Here is a 24,497-nt window from a genome sequence, read left to right as displayed (position 1 = left end):
TTGCCAATACTGGCCCGATATCGGCCCAGTCTTCTTTGCCAATACTGGCCCGATATCGGCCCAGTCTTCTTTGCCAATACTGGCCCGATATCGGCCCAGTCTTCTTTGCCAATACTGGGCCGATATCGGCCCTGTCTTCTTGCCAATACTGACCCAATATGAATGCCGAACACTGGTGAACAAACGGGCCAATATTGGGCTGTTATAAAATACAAAAATGGGACAATACTGGACCAATTGTCAATATCGAGTATCGGCTATAAAGGTTGGGCCATTGTTGGCCTAGTAGTATTACTGGAAGTCTGTCGGCAATTCCTACATGGGTAGTTTCTAACTTTTTATTCGCTCGATGTTACGAATATTCTTGAGATTATATTTTTCATTATCAGTTCCTAACTTTTCACGTACACAAGTATTTTAATTAATACTTTAACTAATAAAACAATTATATTTCTTCAATAAAAACTAGCGTCCTCGGACGTTTACGTTCTTTTTTGCGCAAACGCACGATATTTTGTACGATTTAGTTGAGAAATTTTTCGTTCAAAAATTGCTCGGGACGTGGGAAATGCGTGCGGTTGACAATGTGAGTGCAAAATAATTATTGACACTGCGAGAACTTTACACCTTCGCGCTTCGTTCCCGACCGACAGCGTAAGTTCACAATCTCTTGCGCGAGTTGGCGCAATGTTTGTCGATACACTTCGATCACTTAAAACTTCTTTTCCGTTTGTACTGTAACACGCTTTGCTCCGTTGTTTTCGTTGCGTGTGCTCGGTTGCGTATCGTGTTACTTAAAGCGCGCGCGGGATTGAAACGGAACAAATTAATCACCGCCTCGCGAGCGGGGCGGTACTTCTCAGATTTTTCTACACAAGGACCAGGATTCTCTCTTCCCGCAGCGAAACGCTCTCGCAGTTTTTTTTTTTTCTTTTCGATCGGTGCATTTCTCCGCGCTGTTAACGCGCGATGACAAATTGTGTGGAGTCGCCGCCGAGATAGGCGAGAGATATCGTTCTCGACGATACGCGATCATCTCTCTCCGCGGCAATTTTTATCGCGATACTCTCCTCTTTCGCGCGCGTATATAAACGACAAACCGGGGAATAATTCTCCTCGTCGGTGTGTGTCACGCGCTCGATGAAAACCCTTGCCGCGAGACAAGCGGACGGAAAGAACTTCGCGATCTGAATTTCAACAAGGCGCGGAACGCACACACCAGTGGCTTTTTCTCTTCGAATCAGTTGTACCGCGTGTTACGCGGATCAAGTCGTATGCTGAAAAAAAAAAAAGAAACACGCGCGCGCAACGATATACGCGAGTAGATACCTATGGTGCTCCCAATATAAATGCAAAAACGATCCGGTCCGCGCACGTATATGTGTTTTATGGGCTAGAAGCGAGAGAGAGAGAGAGAGAGAATTCTTCTGTGTTTATTTCTTCTCCCGATATCCGTCGCGCGGCCGCTAAAATATCGGTCGCAAAAATTTTTAACTTGGTCGCCAAAAATTCAGAGAGTCTCGCCGAGATTCCCCGTCTTTGACGAGGGGGAACTTCGCTTTTCCATTAACCATTATTTTTTGTTTTTTATTCACGTGCAAGTTTTTCAATTCCAAGTCTCTCACGCTCGTTGTGAATGAAATATATGCGGGCGTTTTTTGCAACTTCTCTGTTTCAACCAACTTGTTCGCATACATAAAACGCACAGCGCGGATCTGTGTGCGCAAATATTAAACTAAAATCTTGATAACAAACGTAGCGAAACGGAACAGTCGACTGTAATTAGCAAATATAAACTTCTGAAATCACGAAACACGCTCGAGCGTTCCGGTTATTCGCAGAGAATTTATTATCCGCACCGCAGAGAATACCTTGCGCGCGGCGAACGAATGAATCACCTTGGTAAGACGTAAGGACGCAGAGAGAGAGAGAGAGAGAGGAGGAGAAAAAATCGCTTTTACGTCGCACTTATTAGCCGCATTAATTTCCACACGTGAGAAGTCTCGCGGGAGTAACCGCGAATAAAGATCCGATTCTCTCTCCGGCTAATCGCGAAACGTTCCGAAGAAGGTCTTCCACACAAAGGGGAAGAAAAAAAAAAGATTTCTCATCCCGCATTTCTTTCGGGACACTCGAGCAGCAGCTCTTAGGTATATATGCGCTCCGGGGATATTTACGGTTATAACTTTTCCATAAATATGCACACATATAAAATGCATTTTCTGGGTACGTGCATCGCAATATCGAACGCGCAATATATATTCCTGGGCGACGGTGGCATTATTTCGGTGCACGCGCGTTGTTCGGTCATAAATCTGAAAATGGCGTCTCTAACAGCGAGAGCGCTACTTTCCTGCGATTCGCGCGGGGAATCCGAATTGACTCTCCTCCCGAACTCCGATGATCTCTTTAATTTCAATAAAAAGTTCGAAGATGTAAAAGTTGGACTAATTCGAACCGAAAAAGAAAAAAAAACGAGATATCGCGCGCGCAAATTTCTCTCTCGAATTTAATTCGAGTGTCAACGAGCAAAATTGTTTTGACATTGTTTCAATCAAATTCACATTTACTTTAGTGGATTAAAAAAGACACACACACACACACACGTCACGTATTTTTGTCATAAAGGTTGTTGAGTTAAAAGGATTAATTTGAGAAGATTTTGCACACGATCGGACGGAGTGACAGCGGAGGAAATTAATTTGACATGATTTTAACCACATTTTATCTTGACGACGTGTTCTACATCGACGTGAAAAACTTCGACGTTCTTTCAGTCACATCGTTTTAGATTCATTTTAGCGCATTAAAAATTCAAACATATATATTGTCGCGTGTTTATGTCACAAAAGATTGTTAAACATATTGCACTGACTCGGAACGATAAAGTCGATGTTTTGGTAAATTATAAATTCGAGCATTCCGTTGCGATAACATTCCGCTTTTGGTTCAAATTGCCCGACTGATATTTCGGAATTTCCAAATCGGAAGTCACTTCTCATTATCTTATTCAATAAGAAGAGGATTTCGCAGACGATCGAATGCGTCTGAGAAAGAGAGAGAGAGAGAAAGATAGCGGTTGTAAATTAATACCGAACTTTTCGGAAGTTTCCGAGCGTACAAATTATTTAAGGACTTCACACGTGTGTGTGTGTGTGTGTGACGCGCCAAGTTTCTCGAGCTGAAATCGAAGCGCGAGACTATCCGAATTGGAAGCGAGGAATATATTCTCGGTTTCTCTCCTCGTTTCTTATGTATTTTCTGAACTTTTTCCGCTCCGGGAATTAATAGTTCGCTCTCTTTTTCTCACTGTTCTGCGTTGCGAGGATGCTGTTTTCATTAGTTTGAGAGCGTTTGCGCGCGCGCGCCACGCGTCGCCTCGCATTATAGTTGTCCACTCGACTTATCGGAGGAACGCGCTACGGAGCTTTCCATCACCGCGTTTACACGGTGGCTGTTTTCCGGATCGTTTAATCCGGATAATGCGAATTAGTGCGCTTTGCGAATTGCTCGCTACCGTACGTCACCGCGCGCGAGCATCGTCGCCACCGCCGCCGGGCGCTTGATGACTTTTCTTCGCGCGAGTGCGCATCGAAAATATCGAGAGACGATATTCGAGAGGACGCAGTTTATTTAAAAAAAAAAAAAAAAAAAAGAAAAAAACCAACCACGTTCGATTCTCTTCGGTTAAATTTTCCATGTGCGCGAAGTTGGGGACAAAATGTGGAAATCCGAAGAGCGCGACGGGAGCTCCATATTGAAAGTTTTATGAAATAAATAGAGATGAGAGAGACATTTTTCTCTCCGATGTATGTACGTAATACGCTAATATAGAGTTTCTATGGAATATCTCTACCACACCTTACGAGAAGAGAGAGAGAGAGCGAGTTTCCTCGAAGAGATATATCGGTGATTTTTACGACGTTCCTGTTTCACCCGAGATGAAATCAGGTGCTGACGACGCGCTCTCCGAAAGAATTACATTTAAAAGTGTAATATCTCTTCTCTTTTTTTTTTTATACTTTCGGGAGTGTAAGGACACACGCTTTTGTTTTTTCCGGATTTCCGGAGATCCGTTTGAGAATTTTCCCATTCGTGTTTTACGACTGCGTATAAATTACATTTCAAATTCGAAAGAGGAGCAAATAATTTTGCGCGCGCGATTGAAAAATCTCGTGCGCAAAAATAACAATCTCGTATTTACATCGCGGATGTCACCCCGCCGTTTTCTATGTGTACAAGGTATTCCGTAATTGCCGTACCTAATCTTCTCTCGTGAGCAGGTAGAGAGGGACTTAAAGTCACGTGAGTTTACCGTGCTTGCGTGACTCGAGTCACGCTATTTTACTGAGTTCCCGTGACTTAAGTCACGTGACTTTACTGTAGTCACGTTTTTAAAAACTAAAGTAAAGTCACACGTGTTGGTTTTTTCCACTCCTCCCTCTCTCTATTTGTCGAGATTGATTTTTATGCGTTATTTCGCACACCTCTCATATGTGTGTTGTATGGTTTTTATTGCGGTAGTTATTGCAAATCTCGCAAAGTGGTAAACGGCTTTTTGACTCGATATAATCCTCTCTACCTGCTCACGAGATATTGTACGGCAATTACGAAACACCCATGTATATATTTATATATTTTTATGTGACAGATACTTTGTTGGGACATAGATAATAGCAATAAAAAAAGAAATAATGTTTTGTAATAGGATATATTTGCGCGCGCGTAAAACCGCGGTTTTTATTGCTTCGTTGTAGATCGCGGGAAGAAAAAGATCGGGGAAACATCGCGTGAAAATTTCTCTCCGCGAGTCTCTCATTTACATATCAGTTACTCCGTGGTAAAACATCCCTCCTTACATGCGACCTTATCACTTCCCCTCGTCCGCGCTCTCCTCTCTCTCTCGTGTCGTACGCCACGATCTTACGTCGACCGCCTTTCGCATGCAATCTTCTCATCGGAATTACGTCGTTCAAATATGCCGTTGAGAATTGTAACAACTAACACAATCTGTGGTTTTTTTTTTCTTCCGCATTTACATATTTGTTATCGTCTCTCGGTGTAAAGAAAAAAAATTGTATCCCGCGCGAGTTTTTTTGCGAATTACAAATTTATTTGCCAGAATTAAATCTGAGAGCGCGTGTGAGAGCTTCTTGGGGAGGAAAGCGACGTTAATTCAACAAAATATTTTAAACGCTTTCGACTTGGAGTAAGTTTTTTGTTTATAACCTTAATTGAGAGCGACGCGAGAGGGTGAGAGAAAGAAAGAGAGAGAGGAAGAGAGAGAGAGACATTAACTTGTTAATGCCGAGAACTTAAATACTTTTAGAGACGCGCTCGAAAAAATATCGTGGAAAATTTAACACCGTCGCGCACGTTTATCGCCGCTCCAGATCTTCGGAGCGCCACGACCTCGCCTCGTTCTGGGTTAATCTCTTTTTGGCTGAGCTCCACGTTCGATATATCCCATAATGTTTAGTGCCTTTCGAACGTCAAGTGCTTTGCGCGTTTCACTTTGGAGGAAAATAGACGGATGACACACTGCGAGAGCGCGAGCAGAAACGAAAAATCAGTGCGCGCAATATTGCTTTATTGTCTCTTTCATTTTTCCGGAAATATGACTCGACAGTTGTAAAATGTCAGTTCAGGAAAATGTTTCGCTCGCGAGAGAGAGAGAAAGAGAGAAGAGAGAGATCTCGCCGAGCGCGATTTGTTGTCTCAGGTTTCGGTCTGTGTGTGATTTTCGTGTGTGTGGCACGAGCATTAAAATGACGACCATTGAATTAATCTGAGGCCCTCGTCCTCGTGTTATCGCCTGCACATTAACCCTGACATCTTCTCGATGTGGCGCAAGGTTTCGTGCGACATTAAACCGAGTCTGCCATGTCGGGCCGTGTTGGCGTTACGCCAGACACGTACGGGGGGACTGCGATGGAAAGCAGAAGCGATTAACTTTTGCGAGCGCGCGTCCGACAGATGTTAAAAATGTACCTACTCTGAAGACTGGACGCAACTTCAGACCGAGAGGTGTACAAACATAGAAATTTATCGAGCGAACTTAATCTCGGACACGCGTTACGTAACACGGGATATCAGATATTGGGTAAGCACGCGATGTAATAAATTCGCACAATAAATTTTGATATAAATGCCGTATTTATACCAGAGATAGATCCTTCAGACGTATTAAAGGAAGGAAAGAGAGAGAGAGAGAGAGAAAGGAACGCGAGATAAGGCTGTTATTATTCGGAACGTGTCCCGTATTCTCATTTGGCGATATTCGAGAGCTGTTAAACGCTCAAAATTCATTAGGCGTCGGTAAGGCTCCGCTTTTCGAAGGTAATGAAGCGTTGGAGGGTTTATTAAACGTTGTCTTTGTAATGTGTGTGTGTGTGTGTTCGTTATTTCTCTCTCGTTGGACTATCTTAATTGCAATTTAATATAAAACATAATTGTCGGGAGAGAGAGAGAGAGAGAGAAAGAGAGAGAGAGTAAATGAAAAATATTAATATTAATCAAAGAAAAGTAAATTCCAAATATTATTATTTCAATAACTGTTAAATATTATCTCAATTTGATATCTGATGTTGAAAAAAAAAAAAGAGATCGATTTAATTGTCTGTCTGATAAACCGAAATTCAATATCTGCATTTTATCTCTAGTATTGTTTGTACTTTTTGACCGCAAACAGACACACACACACACACATACAAAAAAAGCAATCTTCGATGTAATTTACAAGATAAAATTAAATCCGGCAAGCCCCGTCGCGCGTGAGATATCTCCTAATGTTATTATTTATTGTTTTTTTTTAAGTTATCTCTTGGCAAAACAATTTAATAAAATGTGAAGAGACAAGTGAGAGAGAGACTTTTAGTTATGTTAAATATGTGAAAAGTTGCCGCGTACCATAAGAGGATAATTAATGCGCGTTTCGAGCGCTCCGGCGGAAAATAAATAATGCCCAACTGTTATTGCATTCCAGCTTGCCGGTGCGCTATTAGAGAGAGCGTCGACTATCCGTCGCGTCCATCCCTTTTAATCCTGCAAAAGCATTTTTTTTTTTTTTTGTCGCGCTCGCGCGCGACATCCATTAAGCCGCGCGCGATATCCTCCGCGCGCAACGGGGAAAGGATACGCCCGGGAATTGTATCCGTAACCAGCTAAACAGAGACCGATGGAGTCGCTCTCGGTCTCGATGCGCGATGGCGCAAAAGAGTAACGCGCTTCGCTTTTTTTTATTACGAAGAGAGAGTTTCTCGTGTCTCTCTTCTCTCGCTCCGTTTCACCCAATCTCTTTCGCGCCCAGATGATTCCGATGAAACAATCGAATGTTGAACAAAAATGCGAACACTGAAACGCCGATGTGTGTTTCGCAAATTTTGAACAAAACTTTTTTCGTTACGTAACGTAGGGAATTCCCCGTTTTCCTAAAAGTCTCTCTCACACACACACACACACACACATGTATCGTGACACTTAATTGAATTGGTCGAAGAGTGCAGTGCAAATATACTCACGTGCGTTTTTCCGTTGATTGGTCAAACGCTCGTGAAAAGATTCGAGTTAGCGGATTCTTTTTTTTCTTCCTCCACTTCGAGCGAGAGAAGAGGAAGGAAGGTTGCAAGACGGTTAGCCCTTCGGGAAACTTTCGAGAAAATTATGGGTTTTATTGGCGCTTGATTGAAAATACTCCGGTCCGGGGTCAGTCCGCCATTAACTCGGGCAAACCCCCGGGTTGAGAATTACATCCGGCAACGTCCGACAATCGACTGTATCACAGACGTGAATTTTAGATGACCGAATTACTATAGCAATTTGGTTTCCAAAGGGTTTCGCGCGCGCACACAGTTCGTTCCGTAATAATGATAAAAGCTTTCCCGTACACGCCGCCGCGCGCCTTTCCAAAGGGAACGAAAAAAAAAAAAAAGGTTATTTCATTTCCCAGCAGCTAGGAAGTGTAATCTCCATTCGCGGCCGATTATCGCGACGACAGTAGTTGTTAACTCGAACGAACGGGCAGTCGAGAACTCTGGGGGGTGGAGAGGGAAGGGAACGGGATCTACGTACGTTCCTCTCTCGTAACAAGCACGATCGTCTATTCGATTACATCTCGCGAGAATCGACGAATGGTTCCGTGCTTCCAGTAGCGAATTTGCCATCCGGGGAACACGGGGAATATTCGATACCTTACGTAATTGGAGCGGCGATATATACGTAATATGAGAGAGAGAGAGAGAGTGAGTGAGAGACTGGGCGGCCGCGCTGCCCTAATTTTCTCTCTCTCTCTCTCTCTCTCTCTCTCGCGTGTGATTTGCAGAGCACGTTCGCACGACATCGGACGTGGCGTAAAATAATATACGAGAATTTTACAAATTGCATTATTATTATTATTATCTCAAATTTTTTAATAATATTCGTTGCCGACGTCTTTTTGTTGTTTTTTTTTTTTTTTGATCACGCGTGACCCGACGTCGGAAAAATTGTATTCGTTCACCCGGCGTTTCCTTCTCGCGTGTTTATTTATGATAAATAAACGGCACACATTGTCGATAAATCACGTGGAAATTGCCGATATCGAAACCCGGTCCGGCACTTGCGGCCGCGCACCGTCAACATAAATAATGTTCCCAATATTGCGAGAGATGTAAGTTTCGCACGTGCGTGCGTTCGAACAATAAAAATTCCCTCCGTCTCCCGCCCCGCGAAACAATTTTCGTCGGTCGCTCGTTCAACTTGTCGCAAACGTGTCGCTTTGCTCCGGTCGATCGACTTTTCTCACGTTTTTGGCGGAGAAAATGCCAAAGCAAGCGGCAAATTTTGGAGGCGAATAACGCCGCGCGTTTGATATTTATGTTTCAAAAAGCTCCGGATGGCGGTCTTATTGGTGGCGTCGATTCTCGATCTCTACTCTTGGCGGTCTCTTTATCCCGCGCCAAAGGAATCTCCCACTTCAGTTGCTATCATAGTTCGGATATTCCTTGAGAATACTCGTGTTCTACCTGAAGAACCATTACAGAATTCCCGACGTAAGCCTCTCGACTACTTAGCGAGCGAGCGAGCGATCTCGAGAGAGGAGATCGGCTCTCTTCTTCGATTTCTCCGACGGATTTCTTGCCGGTCGGTACCCCACAATTATCTATCGTCCGTCGGTCTGCGACCGATACGATTGCGACATTCGAGGGGAGGACTTTCTTTTTATGTTGTTCAAATCCCTCTTCTAAACACGTTTGAGAAGGTCGCGGCAATGCGCAAAGAGAGTCTCGGAAGCGAAAAATTAGAAAATACACATTAGCGTCGAACCTCATTGCAGAACGAACGAACGGATCGAAGCTGAACAGCTGAAATGTAAAGAAAAAGTCAAAGACGAGAGAAAATTCAAAGATTCGCCGACGACGAGTCTTTGTGTTAAGTATCGCTTCTTCCCTCCGGCAACTCCTTCCGAAAAGTTTCCCGGGCATTAGTTTTGTTATCGATATTCACGTTCCGCGATTACAGACAAAATGAGAGGAAAGGGAGGAGGGAGGAAGAAGACAGCGAAGACAAACGAAAATATTAAAAGAAAAAAATAGCATCTTCTTTCTTCGCGAAAACGGGAAGAAAAGTGGCTCGCCGTGGCTCGCGGCACGAATATTCCCGCGCGATAACAAGTATCGGATCGCCCAGAGTCACGGTTTGCGCGAGAATCGATTTGCTAACGATTATCTCAGCGATATTTCAGCGCGCATCATCACGTTTTAACTCACGTCGTCGTTTTCTCGGGAAAATGAAGATCGTGGAAAATCAACTCCGACGATAAACTTTTTAACGACCTCTTTGGAGAGAAACGACACGTCTATAAATATAATTTGCTTGCAAAACAACGCTCGTGTTTTATTCGCCGACGACGAATATAATAGTCGACGTGCAAATTACATATCGTGCGCACAGCGGGGGAGGAGGACACCTTGAGATCTCGCCGTGCAATGAGAAATGTGTTTTCGCGAGCGCGTCGTCGCTGGGTTTTTTTTTTTTTTTTATGTATATTCAGAAGCGAGAAGAGATCTCGCAATCCGGTCGAGTGATCGTAAATTAATCAGACACATTTCCGTTCTATTCAATCCCTCAGCTATTCCCTCTCCTTCTCTTCGCGAAGCGCGCGGAGGGAAAAGTCTCTCTGTACGGTGTCTGTACGTCGCGCAAGATTTATTGGCTCCTCCCTACGCACGTCTGCACGCGCCTGTGCATGACGGGGCGGATTCGATAAAACAGTCGTGTAATGAACAACAAGCTAAACGCGAATTTATACGCTCGCCGTTGTCAAACGTGTATATTTACGAATTACGCGCGAGCTTTTCCGAGCTTTCGTTGCGCGACGTTTATATCGAGTTTACTCTAAGAACTAAGCGCGTGCGTGCGTGTGTGTGTGGTGTATCTATTGAATAACGAGACTAAGGAGAACTCAGACACATTAAAACGGCGAGTGAAGTTTATCATCTTGGAAGTGTCTCAGCATGTCCCAAACTCAGTTTCAGTTTTTCCATTAACACACGAAAAAAAAAGACTCGAAATTAGTTACCACACACAGTCGGACAAAGTTGCTAAACCTATTGAGACCTTGTTTTGTTGATGAAACAAACATGTGCGGCAAGTAAAATTTTCCTTCCTGGCCGTGTGATGGCAAAACTTTTTTCCTCGCGCGAGTCATTTGTAAGGTGACGTAGTTTCGCGCCGGAAAAATTGCCCTGAAGTCAAGGAACAAATAAATTTGCGGGCACAAAAATAATATTACATTGCTCGAACACACTTCGGTTTTTCACGCGACTTTTATCTGTTTCCCAAAGTTTGAGCTCAAGGGGACGGCGTTTTGAGACGGAAGTTGAGAAAAAACGGCGAAGAGCTTCACCGATGAAAAATGATTTGCAACATTGTTTCGATAGAAAAGCAGTGGAATTTTTTAAATATTTTGAACAAACAATGTTACAATTCAATTCTCGTTATTTAATACACAAGCGAGGTTTTGTGCGCACGAGAGGTGTTTTGTCATAAATAAAATTGGAATTTACTTGCGACGCGCGGGTCGCGTGAGCGATTAATTTCGCTTCGCGTCCGATAATTTTATTCGGCGATTGACACGTCCGATTCGTATAATTCAAGTCAAGCCGATCAATCATCCCACCTTCTTCCGATATTCCTGCGGGACACACCAAGTACCTTCCTGCTCGAAGAAGCGACGATCGATCATCGACTCGCACGAGATGTAAAATGCATTAGGTGATAAGTTACTTGTGATCGTGACTCGTGCTTAGACTATATCCGTACCCGCGCAGTAATTGACCTTATCCCGAGGGTTTGTACAGTCAACATTTAAACGTCGCCTTAACGACGCGATTCTTTAAGTATTACACGTCGTTGAAAAAGTTTGATCTACACGCGTCCTTTGAAAAACATATCCCAGATTCTTCGACTTATTTCATTTTAATTTGTCAAAACGTCAACAGAACACGCATGTTGTTACTTTTTCATTTTTTATTAATTAGTTTGTAAAATAATGTCGCAAATATATTTTGCGAAAAGATCATTCCGTCGGTTAATAAAATCGAGGTAATCCTTTTCTTGGCGGATGCGTTTTGCGGAAGTCACGGAAGTGGCTGTTTCCGACAAAGTTTGCCGGCACGTACGGCACCAATGAGCGAGAGCTCACCGCCTGATCGTTTGAGGACAGAAAAGTTTTGTAATCGGAGTTTACACCGGCCAATTACAATCGTCCCTCATGTTCGATCGCTTTGCAAACGGATGGCGAACAGAGGAGCAAGAGAGAGAAAGAGAGAGAGAAAGAGACGAAGTTGAGGGATAAAGCTATCCCGCGGTTTTGAGGGTTGCGATGAATCGAGGAGGGGGAGAGAAATCCGTCGGTGTTGCACCGCGCGGAGATGCAATTAAAGAAAAGCTTTCAGCTTTAAAGAGGTAAAAGAGATAAATCCTCTCGTTTCATCCTGCAAATGTGAAACGTTGTGTATATAAAACATATGAAGTTTTCTTCACTTACATAACGAGGTAATTTTATCACGCGTGTGTATAAAAAATAAAAAAACGAGAAAGTGTGCACGTGAGACGCTGCGTCCCAAAAATGTTAACAGCCGGCGCGAAATAAAAATTCATACGGAATATAAATGGATTTGTGAGGAAAGGGAAGAAAAAGAGCGAAAGGAGAGAAACCGAAGAGGCGGTGCGCGCCGGAGGCGCGCGCGCTATAATCTTCGTAACAAAAGCCGCCGGCGTCCGACCACAATCCGAAATCAATAGCTCGCGCGCGGTCTGTTAACGCTATCCATTATACCGCTAGAGAGAGCTATACGCTCTGCGCGCGCGTTATAAATATAGGTGCGTTAAACCGACTGCATTTCCGACTCGCGCGCGGTAAAAGGCTCTTACAGTTAGTCGCGTGTGCGCGCGCTCGCGCTGCTTCGAGGATCGCAACAATGCGGCGGGGGCAGGTGAGCGTAGCATTTCCGGACAGACCTACGGCGCGTTCTATCTCCGCAATTACACAATTCCATCAAGACAGTTCCAATCCGAAACTCCACTCGCCACTCTCTCTATTTTTTTTTTTTTTTTTTTTTTCTCGTTTTTGGTCGATACACACGTTGGTCGGTCCGTTGCAGATAGCACGTACAATTGGAACGGAAATAATTCCGGTGAACCCGATATCGAGAGACAAAAAACCCGGTAACTCGACGTTAAACAAGAAAGAATAGAATTTTCTTCGGCTTCTTCGACGTAGTCAAATTTTCGACGCGTCGAAGAGAGAATAATGCAATATTTTATCTTCGCACGTATATGTTGAAAATTGACGAGTGAAAAACTGTGTCTCAACTGTGAAATATTGTTGCAAAACTAATTATAATTGTTTTTTCTCTCGAATATTTTAATAGTTATCTCTGGTATTTTTGGTATAAATATATGGTCGCCGTTATTTTCGGCGCTGTCGTGTTTAGTATCGGAAAACAATCATTTTTCAGGCGATGACTTTCCAATTCTCGTTATTTCAAGATTCAATCAGAGTTCGGCAAATTGAATCGAGCTTCACTCCGGCGGCAACTTTCATCGGTTATTATTATTTTGTCGGAAATTGCGTTTGTTTTTTTTTTTCTGTTTAACATTTGTCTGTTATCACACAGCACAATTCTCTGTACACACGCGTGTAAACTTCATTTTCATACCGTTATAATGTCTTTTGTAATAATAATATTTCTCGATACGGGTGCTCTCTCTTCTCCTTTTTCTCCCGTAATCGATTTGTTTTTTTCCTTCATTAGCGCTGGATTAAAATAAATAATGAGAGCTTTAAATTTCGCACAGCTCAGACAATATTTCGGCTACTATGTTTCTATCGATTATATTTTCTATCTCTCTCTTGCTCTCCGCGTCCTAGATTTACATCGTTACATTCTTAAGGACTAAACTCGTAGTCGATAAAAACCCGACCAATATTTTATCGTCGAGGTTAACGGCGATTGTGCGGTCGGAAAGAACCGAGGCTTGATTAACCTGATCTGTCATGAGGAAAAGTTGTGTACGCGCGTTCGCCTATTGCATTACCCGCCATCGCTTTCGGCTACTTATTTGCGGTTTACTTCGGTCATGTTTGGTTTAAGCAGGTCGAACTCTTTTTTTTTTTTTTATTTGATATAGAAAATCGCACGAGAGAATCGAAGTTTTCGGGGGAAAATGTGGTAAACGCGACACACATTCACACACGCGCGCGCGCGCGCGCAATTTTGCAGCTCTCTCGTCGCGATGACACCGAGATCCAATTTTCAATTTAATTATTATCAAATTAGAATATTCCGTTCGAATAGTTTTAACGTTCCTACACACATCCCTACCGGTCACTTGTAATTAATTTCCATCATTCCAAAAGCCATTTATAGCGCATTCTTGCGTGCACAATTTCCGTGATTAATTTCCGTGATTCATAGTATTTTTAAAGAGCAATAAATTATATAGAGAATAATAATGAATAATGAGAGAGATGTATATACGTGTATAGAGACCGGAAAGAGAGAGAGAGAGAGATTGAGATCATACATTAATTAAACTTGACCAGCGCGCGATTCCTTCCTTCCTTCCGATTTATTATTATTTTACTTAATCCTTAAAAGCTATCGTGCAAAATCACGTTAACGCTGTCACGGGTGAAATTTCACTCCGGTACGTATATTTTTATTTTATTTTAGAAACAAAGCAAGTCCGATCGTGTCAATAATACTCGTAAAATTAGTGTCGCCAATGGTTGCGTTTTTTTTTAACTTTAATCCCACAAACCTCTGACATTTATATCCGACGCCATTTTTTATTGGTTAAAACAGTGCAAAAACTCTGTAAAAATTCATGTGAAAACTTTATTGAACATTCTACATTAAGGAAATAACATTAGGTTTGACATATTTTTTTTAGTTTTTAGACGTTCCTTCACTAATGAATTAATTAAAATTTTTTCATTCTTAAGAATCGCTCGAACATTAATGTTCGGGATTTAACAGAACTAGGGTTGAAATAAAATTCGTATGGGGTGAAGTTTCACTCATGATAACTTTTAAGAGTTTGAATAACAGTTTTTCTCTCTCGATTTTTCAATTTTCAATTAGACACGCCAGAGATTGTAAAACTGTTTTTTGGCAAACAGTAGCTTCGGGGGACGCGCGGTCGCGGTAACGAGTCCCTTCGCTCGCTGATGGGGTTAAAATGAGGATTAATTGAAATAACAGACTCTCGTGTGAAACGTACATACGATACGTGGCAGCCGAGCGGTGATAGAAAACGCTCAAATCTCAAGAATGTTGCCACGTAAAGTGCGGCAATTACTTCAATTAGAGAGAACAACGTGTCTTTCGTGTGATTCAAGACGCCAATTTTGCGAAAATATTCTCGTCGAGCTTAGTTCGTAATTAATAGCGGCGGCGGCGGCGTTGGCGGAGGCGTATGCTCGTGAATAATGTAGAGCGTAATTCTCGAGCGCAATGTGTTCTCCACGCATCGTGTGCGGAGTAGGGCCCGTGATTGCCACTTGATTACTTGGTATTGTGTTCTTGTGTCACGCGGGAACACAAAAATTGCTTTTCCCGCTGTCACGTCCGTTATGGATTTGGCGTATTGATTCGCGCGATCTATATACAGGATTTTTTTTTTCTTTTTTTTACACGCAAAATATTGCGATACGACGCGCGTATCTCGTCGCGACGATTTTCTTCCTCGAGAATAAAATATCCGCGAAGAAATTACATAACACAACAACAAAAAAACAAAACAAAAGAGATACACAGATCGCAAGAGGTGGGAAAATGGAAAAGTTGCGGAAATTTGTTTCGGGCAGTGAAACTTGAGCGCGAAGTTAGGCACTCGAAACGCGATTCATAATACAGAGTTAATAAAAGCCATTGTTTCTCGCGCAGCGAGAGAGAAGAAAAGTTTTTTTTTTTTTTTTTTCAAAACGGTGAAACATTAAGAGGATGTCGGGAAGCGGCCCGGCTGCAGAGAAATTAAAGCGTGGAATTCCGATTGCGATTCCTGGCCTTCGCGTTATTAATGTATAAAACATATATATACAACAGTAACGATCAGAAGGAGAAATAAGGATAAAGAGTGCGAGGAGAGGGCAAACTCGATTTCGCGAGCACGACTTTAATAAAAAAAAAAAAAATGAATAATAAAAACCGGGAGCTTTTCGCGATTCTGCGCATTATTGATACAACCCTTGTCTCTCCCTCTCTCTCTCTTGTGCGTGCGAAAAACAGTCCGCGTTCGATTTCTGCAAGGTGAGTTTATAAAAGATTTGTCTTATCGGAGGGGTTGCTCCTGGGTGGGAGCGAGATCGAGGGTTAGGTACGAGAGAGGATAGTTAGCGATTGTTCGTGGCCGAAGACGGATGTCTGCGGAAGAACCAGAAGCAATTTGCGGGATAGGAGCCGCGCGTCGGGAGCCGGATAGCCATGACTCTCCTCAGCCGCGCGCGCAGCGAGGGACGGGGCTTTCCCTCTTTTTCCTTGGTCTTCGTCTTCGTCTTCTTATTCTTTTTCGACTTCCCGTTTCTTCTTCTCGTTCGCTTCCGTCACCTTTTGAGAGACGGCTTTTCTAATTCGTTCGACGAGCGGACGGCAGTGGCGAAATTCTATTATATGCCGCAATTCAAACTTAATAAAGCGTCATGCACATCGGGCTGACATTTCTTCGAGTGCTTAACAGAGGCGGAAGGCGTCGAAAAGGGAGCAAAATGGCGGAATTGAATGCGTTGAATGCTCGTTTAATGGCATTGCTGCCGCATTTCGAGTCACCGGCGAAGGAAAGGCAAAGAGTGAGAGGAGAGAGAGAGAGAGAGAGAGAGAAACTCATCGTCATCCACAACCCACTATCCTCGAGGAATCCTTAATATAACGCGCGCGGATAAGAAGGAGAAGGGGGTAAGGGAAAATGGCCAAGAGAAGGCTGGGAATGGCACGCGAAGGCGGTTGAAGCTTCGTTTAGGGCTGAAAATTGCGCGCCTGCGATGCCGAAGTGTGAGAAATGCCACGTCGAGAATCGAGATAATGGCCTCCTCTCCGCGTCCGCGATTCCTGATGCCTTAATATTGCAACGTCGTAAGTGACAATCAATTAATTGGGAATCAAGGAGGGAGGAGAAAATGGGTCGCGCTTGGCACAATTCAAAGAACAGAAATGCGTTCCGCAGAACGTGAAAATATATATTCCCCCGGTATTTTAACATTTCTCGAGGGATTCTCTCTCGCGAAATATTCGATTCAAACTTGTCGAACGAAGAAGAAAATACGATCTATTCGTATTGGGGAAAAAATTGTTCGAGATAACTCGAATTCGCGATTGAGAAATTTTGCACGCGCGCAAAGTAAATAAAATGTAAACCGCTCGCGTCTGAGGGACAATTGATTACTCCCGAGCGATTAGAACCTCCGGCGGTACTCGAGCTGCAAATTCGGACCACGTAGGTTTATCTCGCTGACCCAAGCGGGAGAGAGTCAAAAGGAACTTCCGCTTGATTTGTCAAGTAAACCAGCGCGGTACGCGGCTGTGGCCCAAAGCGGTTTATGCATCGATTAAGTTCTCTCTCTCGAGCCCTTTGTATATTGTTCGTGTGTATCTCTCGCATCGAAAATCTCATCCCTCATTGCGCGCAAATTATTTCATAATTCCTCCAAGATACAAATTCTCTCTCTCTCTCTTTTTTGTTGGGGAAAAAACCTTGAAAAAAAAAATCACACAAGAGATCGCAAACAATTAGCGAGAGATTCAAAGCGCGAGGTGTGAGAAAATTGATTTATCGAGGAAACTTTGACACACACGTGCGCGCGCTTATGTAACGCGCGATTACGTCCACCGCGAGAAATTTCGGGGCTCGGAACGGTCGGGTTTTACTGCTAATACGTCGCTATTACGGTCCACTTTATGCCAACGCGGGGGAAGGGATAGAAGGAGGTGGTTCTCCTCCTCAAGCGCGTCCTTTTCTCCGTACATCCTTCACTCCGGAGAATTGCCAGAACTGCCCTTTTCAAGATTATACAGACAAAGAGTTCCTATGTGGCGGGACTCTTCTTCTGGAAATTCTATCGTCACAAAAGATCCACAAAATAAATTGCCTCGTTTCAGAACATCATGATGTTGCCGTTCCGTAAGAGTGACTCGAAATCTTCTTACATATGTTTTACCGCGCGTTTTATCGCAGGACGAGTAATAACAATGTGTACTTTCATACGGTGGTGAAAAGAAAAAAATAAAACTAACTTCGGCGCACAAAGAAAAATCTCTGTTGCGAATTTAAGTAATTAAAAGTATATGGAATTTTTAGTTTATAAAACCTGTTGCTAAAGTTTGGTTTTTTTAATGTTTAATTAAAACTAAGGGGAACTGTGCGAGTTTTTCCGATCCGTTGCGCGCGCTCACGTGTGTTCTCCTTACGTAGTCCAAGTTGACTTGGACTATGTTCCTAAGCCCCGCGCTTTGTGCTTTTTCTCCGACGTGAAGTTTTCTTGTCGCATAAAAAGCGACCGGCGAGGATTATCTCTGAAACGTTCTGATTGACTCTCTTTTTCTCTCTCTCTCTCTTTCTCTAAATAACAGTTTTGTGCCTACACGACCATTCACACCACGAACCGTGGCCGATGGCCGTGGTAAGAGTGGTTGCAAACTGTTACGAACTATCGACAGAAGTTTCCGCCTTTAGCAGACGGGATTTAATTAAATATCGTTAAACGTAGTGCGGTTGCGTGTAAAACAAACTTGCTATAAATCGACTCTCGCATAGAAATACACGGTAACTCGGTCGGTGGCAATGGCAAAAATTTCAATATTCGCGCGCGACTGGAAAAAAAGCGGCGGCGGCGTTCGTTTCAGATGGGATGAAACTTCCGCGTAACAAACGTCCGATAAAAAGTTACATTCGCAGCGCATGAGAAATTTTATCGCGGTATTTTTTTCCCGTCGAGGCGAGGTGGATGCTTTTACAGTGAATAAATTGTCCGGTAAAAGTAAATAAAATATTTTGGAGGAGAAAAAAGCGACGCGCAATATTCTCTCGCGAAAACTAGTTCGAAAAAAAAAAGAAAAAAAACTGACGGTACGCTCATATACTTGTGAAAACGTTGAGGAGAAGAGCCAAGGATGTTTCGGTTCGCGGATCGGAAAATCTCGCGTCACTTTGCTCTCGCGTGTCAAGGTTTTCTATTTTTTTTTCTTCGCGACGTGTAACGGAGTTTATTTCTTGCAAAATCCATCTGTGTGAGGTTTTTAACGAGCCAAAACTGGAACGATCGATGAGCGGGCACGTCCAATCGCAAAAACGCGAGCATGAAATATATCGAGCACGAACTTTTTTGCTCGTTTCGCCGACAGATTGCGCCGCCATACGTTCAACGTTTTCTACCCCTTCCCCCCTCGGGTGCTATCACATGACAAATCATTAGTCGAGCATTAAAGAGAGTCGCGTCGTAAATTATATCAAGCACGCACGTGTTGTTTTAAATTCCCGGACGCACGTTGCTCGTTGGTTCAATTTTATCGGTCTGAGAATCTCTCGCGCGCATTAACAGCGTTAAACAACGAGCTCAATAAATGGTTTTTTTTTTCCTTAATACTTATCGATTCTCTCGATTCTTTTATAACCTGTTGTTTGCGCATAAATAACGTGGAAAACAACGCGCGTCGCTTTGAGTGAGAGAAAAAAATTTATTAATCCACTGTGTAAAATCAAACTACGAATATTACGCGCGCGTGTGCGGAAAGCAAAATATTTTCATTTAATAAAATCCAATTAAAATCGAACGAATCTTTTAAACGTTTATTCTCATTTAATTGATGTGAATGTGTTTGCTTTCCCGTATATAATTCCGGCAAATAATTTGCAAATGCGGCAACGTTAAATATTTAATTACCAAATTGATTTTCTATTTAATGCGTTACTTAAAACGTCCCGCTGTTGCAAGGAAAATGCGAAACGATAAAGATTGTTCAACGCGCGCATCACACACGCCTTCGTATTAAATGTCTCTGTTTTAATTAAAGGTCTTAAATTCAAAATGCTAATTAAAACTGAAGGTCGAGCGGTTTTTGAAACTACTTTAATGTCATTGTTTCACGTAAAAAAAAAAAAACTATTTAAAAAAAATCGACTCTCGAAGCGTCTCTTTCGTCGACCGCGATCTCTCGAAATTTCGCATTGTGCAAATTAACCGAGCGGTTACCGAGCGAAGTCGTTCGCTCTAATCGATGCTTCCGATTTACGATAATAATTGTATCGTTATTATATCGCAACAGGTATATCGCGCGCGCGCGCGCGAGGAAATCGCTAACGATCAGCGAAAGTTCCGCAATTAAGGTATATCCTGCTCTATCCCTTCCCTCCTTGATGTTACAACGTGTAACATCATTACGTTAATTATCCCAAGTAACCGTGTAATTACGCTCGGGGCATAAATCACGATATATCTGTTACGCCGTGTGTGCGCTCGAAATTGTTCGTAGCACGTTGCGAGGGGCGGGCGCGATGACGAGTTGGCGCACGTGTTTGTCGGCGCTTTTTTCCACCCTCGATCTCTCTTCGGATGATATCGAGCGTCGCGTCCCGCATTGTTTTCGAAAATAGATTCCTGTCGATAACAGTGAAGGACAATCGCGCGTGTGAGCGCGCGTGCGATCATGACAATTCGTCGAAAATGTCTAGGCGAATAAATCACGAAGCGCATAATTAATTGGGACAATTGTCTGTCACATCGCGATATATCGGCTGAATAATCGTTCCCGTTTCACAAGCGAGGGAATGATAATGTCCCTAATGAAGATGATCGTCGATTCAAGTATTATGCTTGCTAATATCCATCGCGCGCGATACATCCCATCCCCCTCCCCCTACGCCGTATTATCGGATCAACCATTTACCCAATAATGGAAAGTTAATAGGGTCGCCTTGGAAATACTTCGAATCGATAAATCTTTAACGAGATTATAACCATGGAAAACAATTTTTTTACCTCGCAGAATTTTATAAAATTTAAATAATTCACTCGCGGAATTTTTCTCTCCCGTCCTTCACCCCCCTCCCTCGGTCTGTTCGTTTCGTTTTGTTTCGGCGATCGATTCGTCGTGTCGTAGGTCGCGGTCGATCGATTAGCGGGATTTCAATTAACCTTTGTTAGACAAGGAAAAAGCTGCCGAAAGCTTTTGCAATGTATAGACGAAACAAGGGAGAAAGAGGCGGGAGAGAAAGCGTAACTAGCGCGACCCAAACTTCTAAATGCGGCGGCTTGGTTTGCAAAACCGTCATGAGCTCTCATTGAGTTTGAGACTGCAATTGGGAGGTGGTCTGTGAGTTGCTCGAGCTTCTCTTCTTCCGCCGCGCTATTCATTCTCATTTCCCCTTTTCTCCCTTTCTCTCTCTCTCTCTCTCTTCTAATTCCCGTCGCGTTTCGTTTGTGATCTTGATCCTCTGCTCCTTCGTATTTATACATTCGACGCTATTCATTATAATATCTAGTATCTACGCAAAAGCCAAGTCAAATCTGTCGAAATGTAGGTCGACGATACTAACAGTCTCTATTTTCTTTCATATACATGTATTTTCTCTCTCTCTCTCTCTGTCTCTCTCTCTCTCTCTCCTTTTCTTTCTGGCATTAAACGAAAGAAAGATTCAAAGTAGAAGTCGAGTTCACGGTTTGAGAGGAAAGTCCCCCATTTCCCGTCTTCCCCATTATGGATTCCCCGCGACACGCTTCCCCGCTTCGTCGCACGCGAAAGCTGAAACTTTCGCTTAATGACAGAAGTTTTATTGCCAGCCATCGTTCAACCCACCGACATCCTAGAGAGAAGAGAGAGGAGGCGATTCGTCGCGAGTTACATTTTACCTCCCCTCCCCCTTCCCTTCCGTCCCCTTCATCGTTTTCACCTAGCCTCCGGCCGTGATCGCGATTTCAAATCCGAAAGTATCGATGTTCTCGTTATTAGGGAAAACAATAGCCCTTCTTTCCTCATTTTTTTTCTCCCGCGAAAACGGGGGATTCTTATCTCTCGAAAAATCAAGACGCGTCAGACATTCGCCACGAGCGACGCGCGCTAAATAAACGCATCGTTGAAAAAAAAGGGGGAATGAATTTTTCGTCGGTGAAAATTTGTCGACACAAAAGCACGCACCGGTCATTTGTTATTCGGATGTTGATGATTTGTTTGTTTTTTTTTTTATTTGTAATTTGTTCATTAACAAAAGACCGAACAATGGCTTTGAAAATACAAAAGAATAATAAATTTATTATTATTGTTTGATCTTTTATTAATATATATAAATAAATTATATTATTTTTGTACTTTTATTTTAATTTCATTTCATTTTACACTTTGTTGAACTTTCGTGCGGCCTTTTTTAAATGTTTTACTTATATAATATATATCTCTCAAAATGTGAAAACGCACGAGCGAAACTCGACTCTTAATCAGTGAGAAATACGCGCATACTCGAGGATAATAGTATCTGCAACATGTATGAAACTCTCTATTTTACTGCATAATGTTTGTTCGTTCGTAATAGCCTTAGGTTTCCCCGCCCCGTTTTCGTTCCGATCTGCTCTCGCTTTTCGCGATAATTACGCAGACGAAACGTGCGCGACCGACGAAATACGACGCGTGCTCGCAAACGCTTCTCGTGTATTTTTAATCTCGAACTTATCTCGCCCCTTCTCGGTCGTTTCCGCAAACATGCGTGTGCGCGTCTTTTGCAAATTTTGGTATCTTAGTAAAACACACACACACAAAAGATGTAAATTAAACGAAAAAGTGAATTAAATAAAAAAGAAACGAGCTCGATAGTGAAAATAATCGTGCGGGGTGATATTGCATTCCGGAGTCAAAATTGCGGGGAGCAAATCAACGGGGGTCACGTCTCACTGAAATTGGCACAGAGAGAGAGAGAGAGAGAGGGAAAAAGAAAAAAGGTTATCTCATAAAAATCTTCAGATTCGTTCGTCCCGTTATTGCGTTTGAACCTTCACGAAACAGCATTTATCCGAAGCGCTATTTCACACGGCCGACTTTTTTTCGAAGAAAATAACACAAATTACTGAAATCCTTTCTTCTTCAGAGTTATTTAAATTCCTCGTTGTTTCAACGTCGCGCAACGTGCCGCTAGAAAATTGGAGTTACCGGAACTAAATAAAAAAAAAAAAAAGCGCTTTAATTGACCGACTGCCGTCGTTACAAAAACAAAGTTAATTCGCGCGACACGAACAAAGAACGTTATTCGCGAAAGCACTTACCTTTAACCGCATTGAGCTTGTTCCCGACCATCTGCTTCGCCACAAATGCAGCCATCTTGGTAGTTTGCTGTTATCGCTATCCCAAGTCACAGGAACCTATAAGCGACAAAATCTCAGGTGTTACATCACGCTTTTTGCACTTCGCGAGCAGTTTTTTGCGACAAAAAAAGGTAATTTTGAGAAAAATGGGACGAGGGAAAAAGATGGGAGTTCGCAGAGGAGTTTGATATTTCGTCGTCGTGCAATAAAACTGTTCTTCAGAAATTTGTTGACGTTACTACATTTTCCGGAAGAGAATCTCGGTTTTCAACTTTTCTCTCAACAGTCGCTCATTCGACAAAAGGGAGAGAGAGAGAGAGAGAGAGAGAGTTTCATAGAAACGAGAGTGAATCGCTTTCTGTGATACTTTTTATCTGTTTGTTTCCTTTGTAACGACGTGCGCGCACGACGGAATCATCAGAATATCTTTTGCCCGTGTGTGGCTTCGGAAAACCGGAAATTCAATGACATGAGAACAATGTCAAACGTCATTTGTTTCTAGCGCGCGTCTGGTTTGAGGAATTTTTATTGGCGAGTTATTTGCAATTGTAGAGCAAACTGAAAACAAGAACAAAAGAGTTCGCGGAATTCTGCGAAAAGTTTTGTCTCCTGTCTATGTTTTTCATGAAAATCTCGTAACGACTCAAAATTCCCGGGCGCGGTTTGTTCCGAACGTTCAACAACGCTCGGTCTTACGTCTTAATAGAGGAATTTTATGGATTTGTCGTGAATTTGCATTTCTGTCTCTTCGATTTGCATTTTCATACAAATGCATGACATTTGTACTGAACAACAATATTTTTTTTATCGAGTTTTAACGTCGTCGTCGTCGTCGTCGTCGTCGTCGTCGTCGTTTTCCGTCAAGATCATTGAAAGAAGGTCACGGTTACGAAAAAACGCGACGACTTTCTTCCCGTACATGTATGTGTGAGTGTGTGTGTGTGTACAGGACGTATGTGTGCGTATATATATAAAATGTACGTACATATGCACATACACGAGGTATGTATATTTCATATATAGAACCATTTCTTCTTTCTCTCTGACTTTATATCTCAACGTGGAAATGAAATATGTCTCTCGAGGAAGGTCGACGTCGCATTCCTGACGTATCCCCGCCGACGAAAGTATTTTAATCTTACGCTACATATATTTCTCGCACACTTCATGGATATCGGTATCAAAAAAGAAATAAATAAAAAAAAAAATAAAAAAAAAAAAAGACTGTCGTTTCCACTTTGCATCGCGTATGACGTCTCTTTTAAAAGACACTTTCCGTCTGAAAAGTTCAATTTGAACGTAACCGCGTAACGAATCGCGCGTAATGTCTCTCGTTTTCGAATCAATTTTTTTTTTTTTTTCGTATGCTACACAACAATTTCAGCGAGTTCGATCGTTTCAACTCCCGGCGTCTTTTTTGCAATATGAGTTTTTTTATTTCCACGGAAGGGTATTTCATCTGCATGTAATGCAAACTAAGCGTCTGGATGAGTTTCCGAATTGAATTCAGTTCGAAATATTATGTGTATTAATTTAAATAAATAAACCGTTTAAATAAATAAATAAATAAATAAATAAATAAAATATACTCTTTGCACACGGAAACATCTCGAATCGGATAATTTTTTTCTAGTTTGATATCACGTGAGTTAAAATTTGTTGCGTTGAGATT

The 24,497-nt window shown here is 42.5% G+C and overlaps 1 protein-coding gene across 1 annotated transcript in view; it reads right to left on the bottom strand.

The window, feature by feature from the left end:
• The window catches only part of LOC109854678 (complexin), a 109,685-nt gene that overhangs the window by 47,309 nt on the left and 37,879 nt on the right, over positions 1 to 24,497 (bottom strand). The window contains exon 2 of the mRNA XM_020428010.1: positions 22,787 to 22,882. Coding sequence (XP_020283599.1) covers positions 22,787 to 22,841 — 55 coding nt within the window. The 5' untranslated portion in view covers positions 22,842 to 22,882. The remainder of the gene's footprint in view (positions 1 to 22,786; positions 22,883 to 24,497) is intronic.

Source organism: Pseudomyrmex gracilis, unplaced genomic scaffold, assembly GCF_002006095.1.
Source record: "Pseudomyrmex gracilis isolate BER0280 unplaced genomic scaffold, ASM200609v1 scaffold_71, whole genome shotgun sequence".
NCBI lineage: Eukaryota > Metazoa > Arthropoda > Insecta > Hymenoptera > Formicidae > Pseudomyrmex > Pseudomyrmex gracilis.
This window is presented reverse-complemented; position numbering and strand designations above follow the sequence as displayed.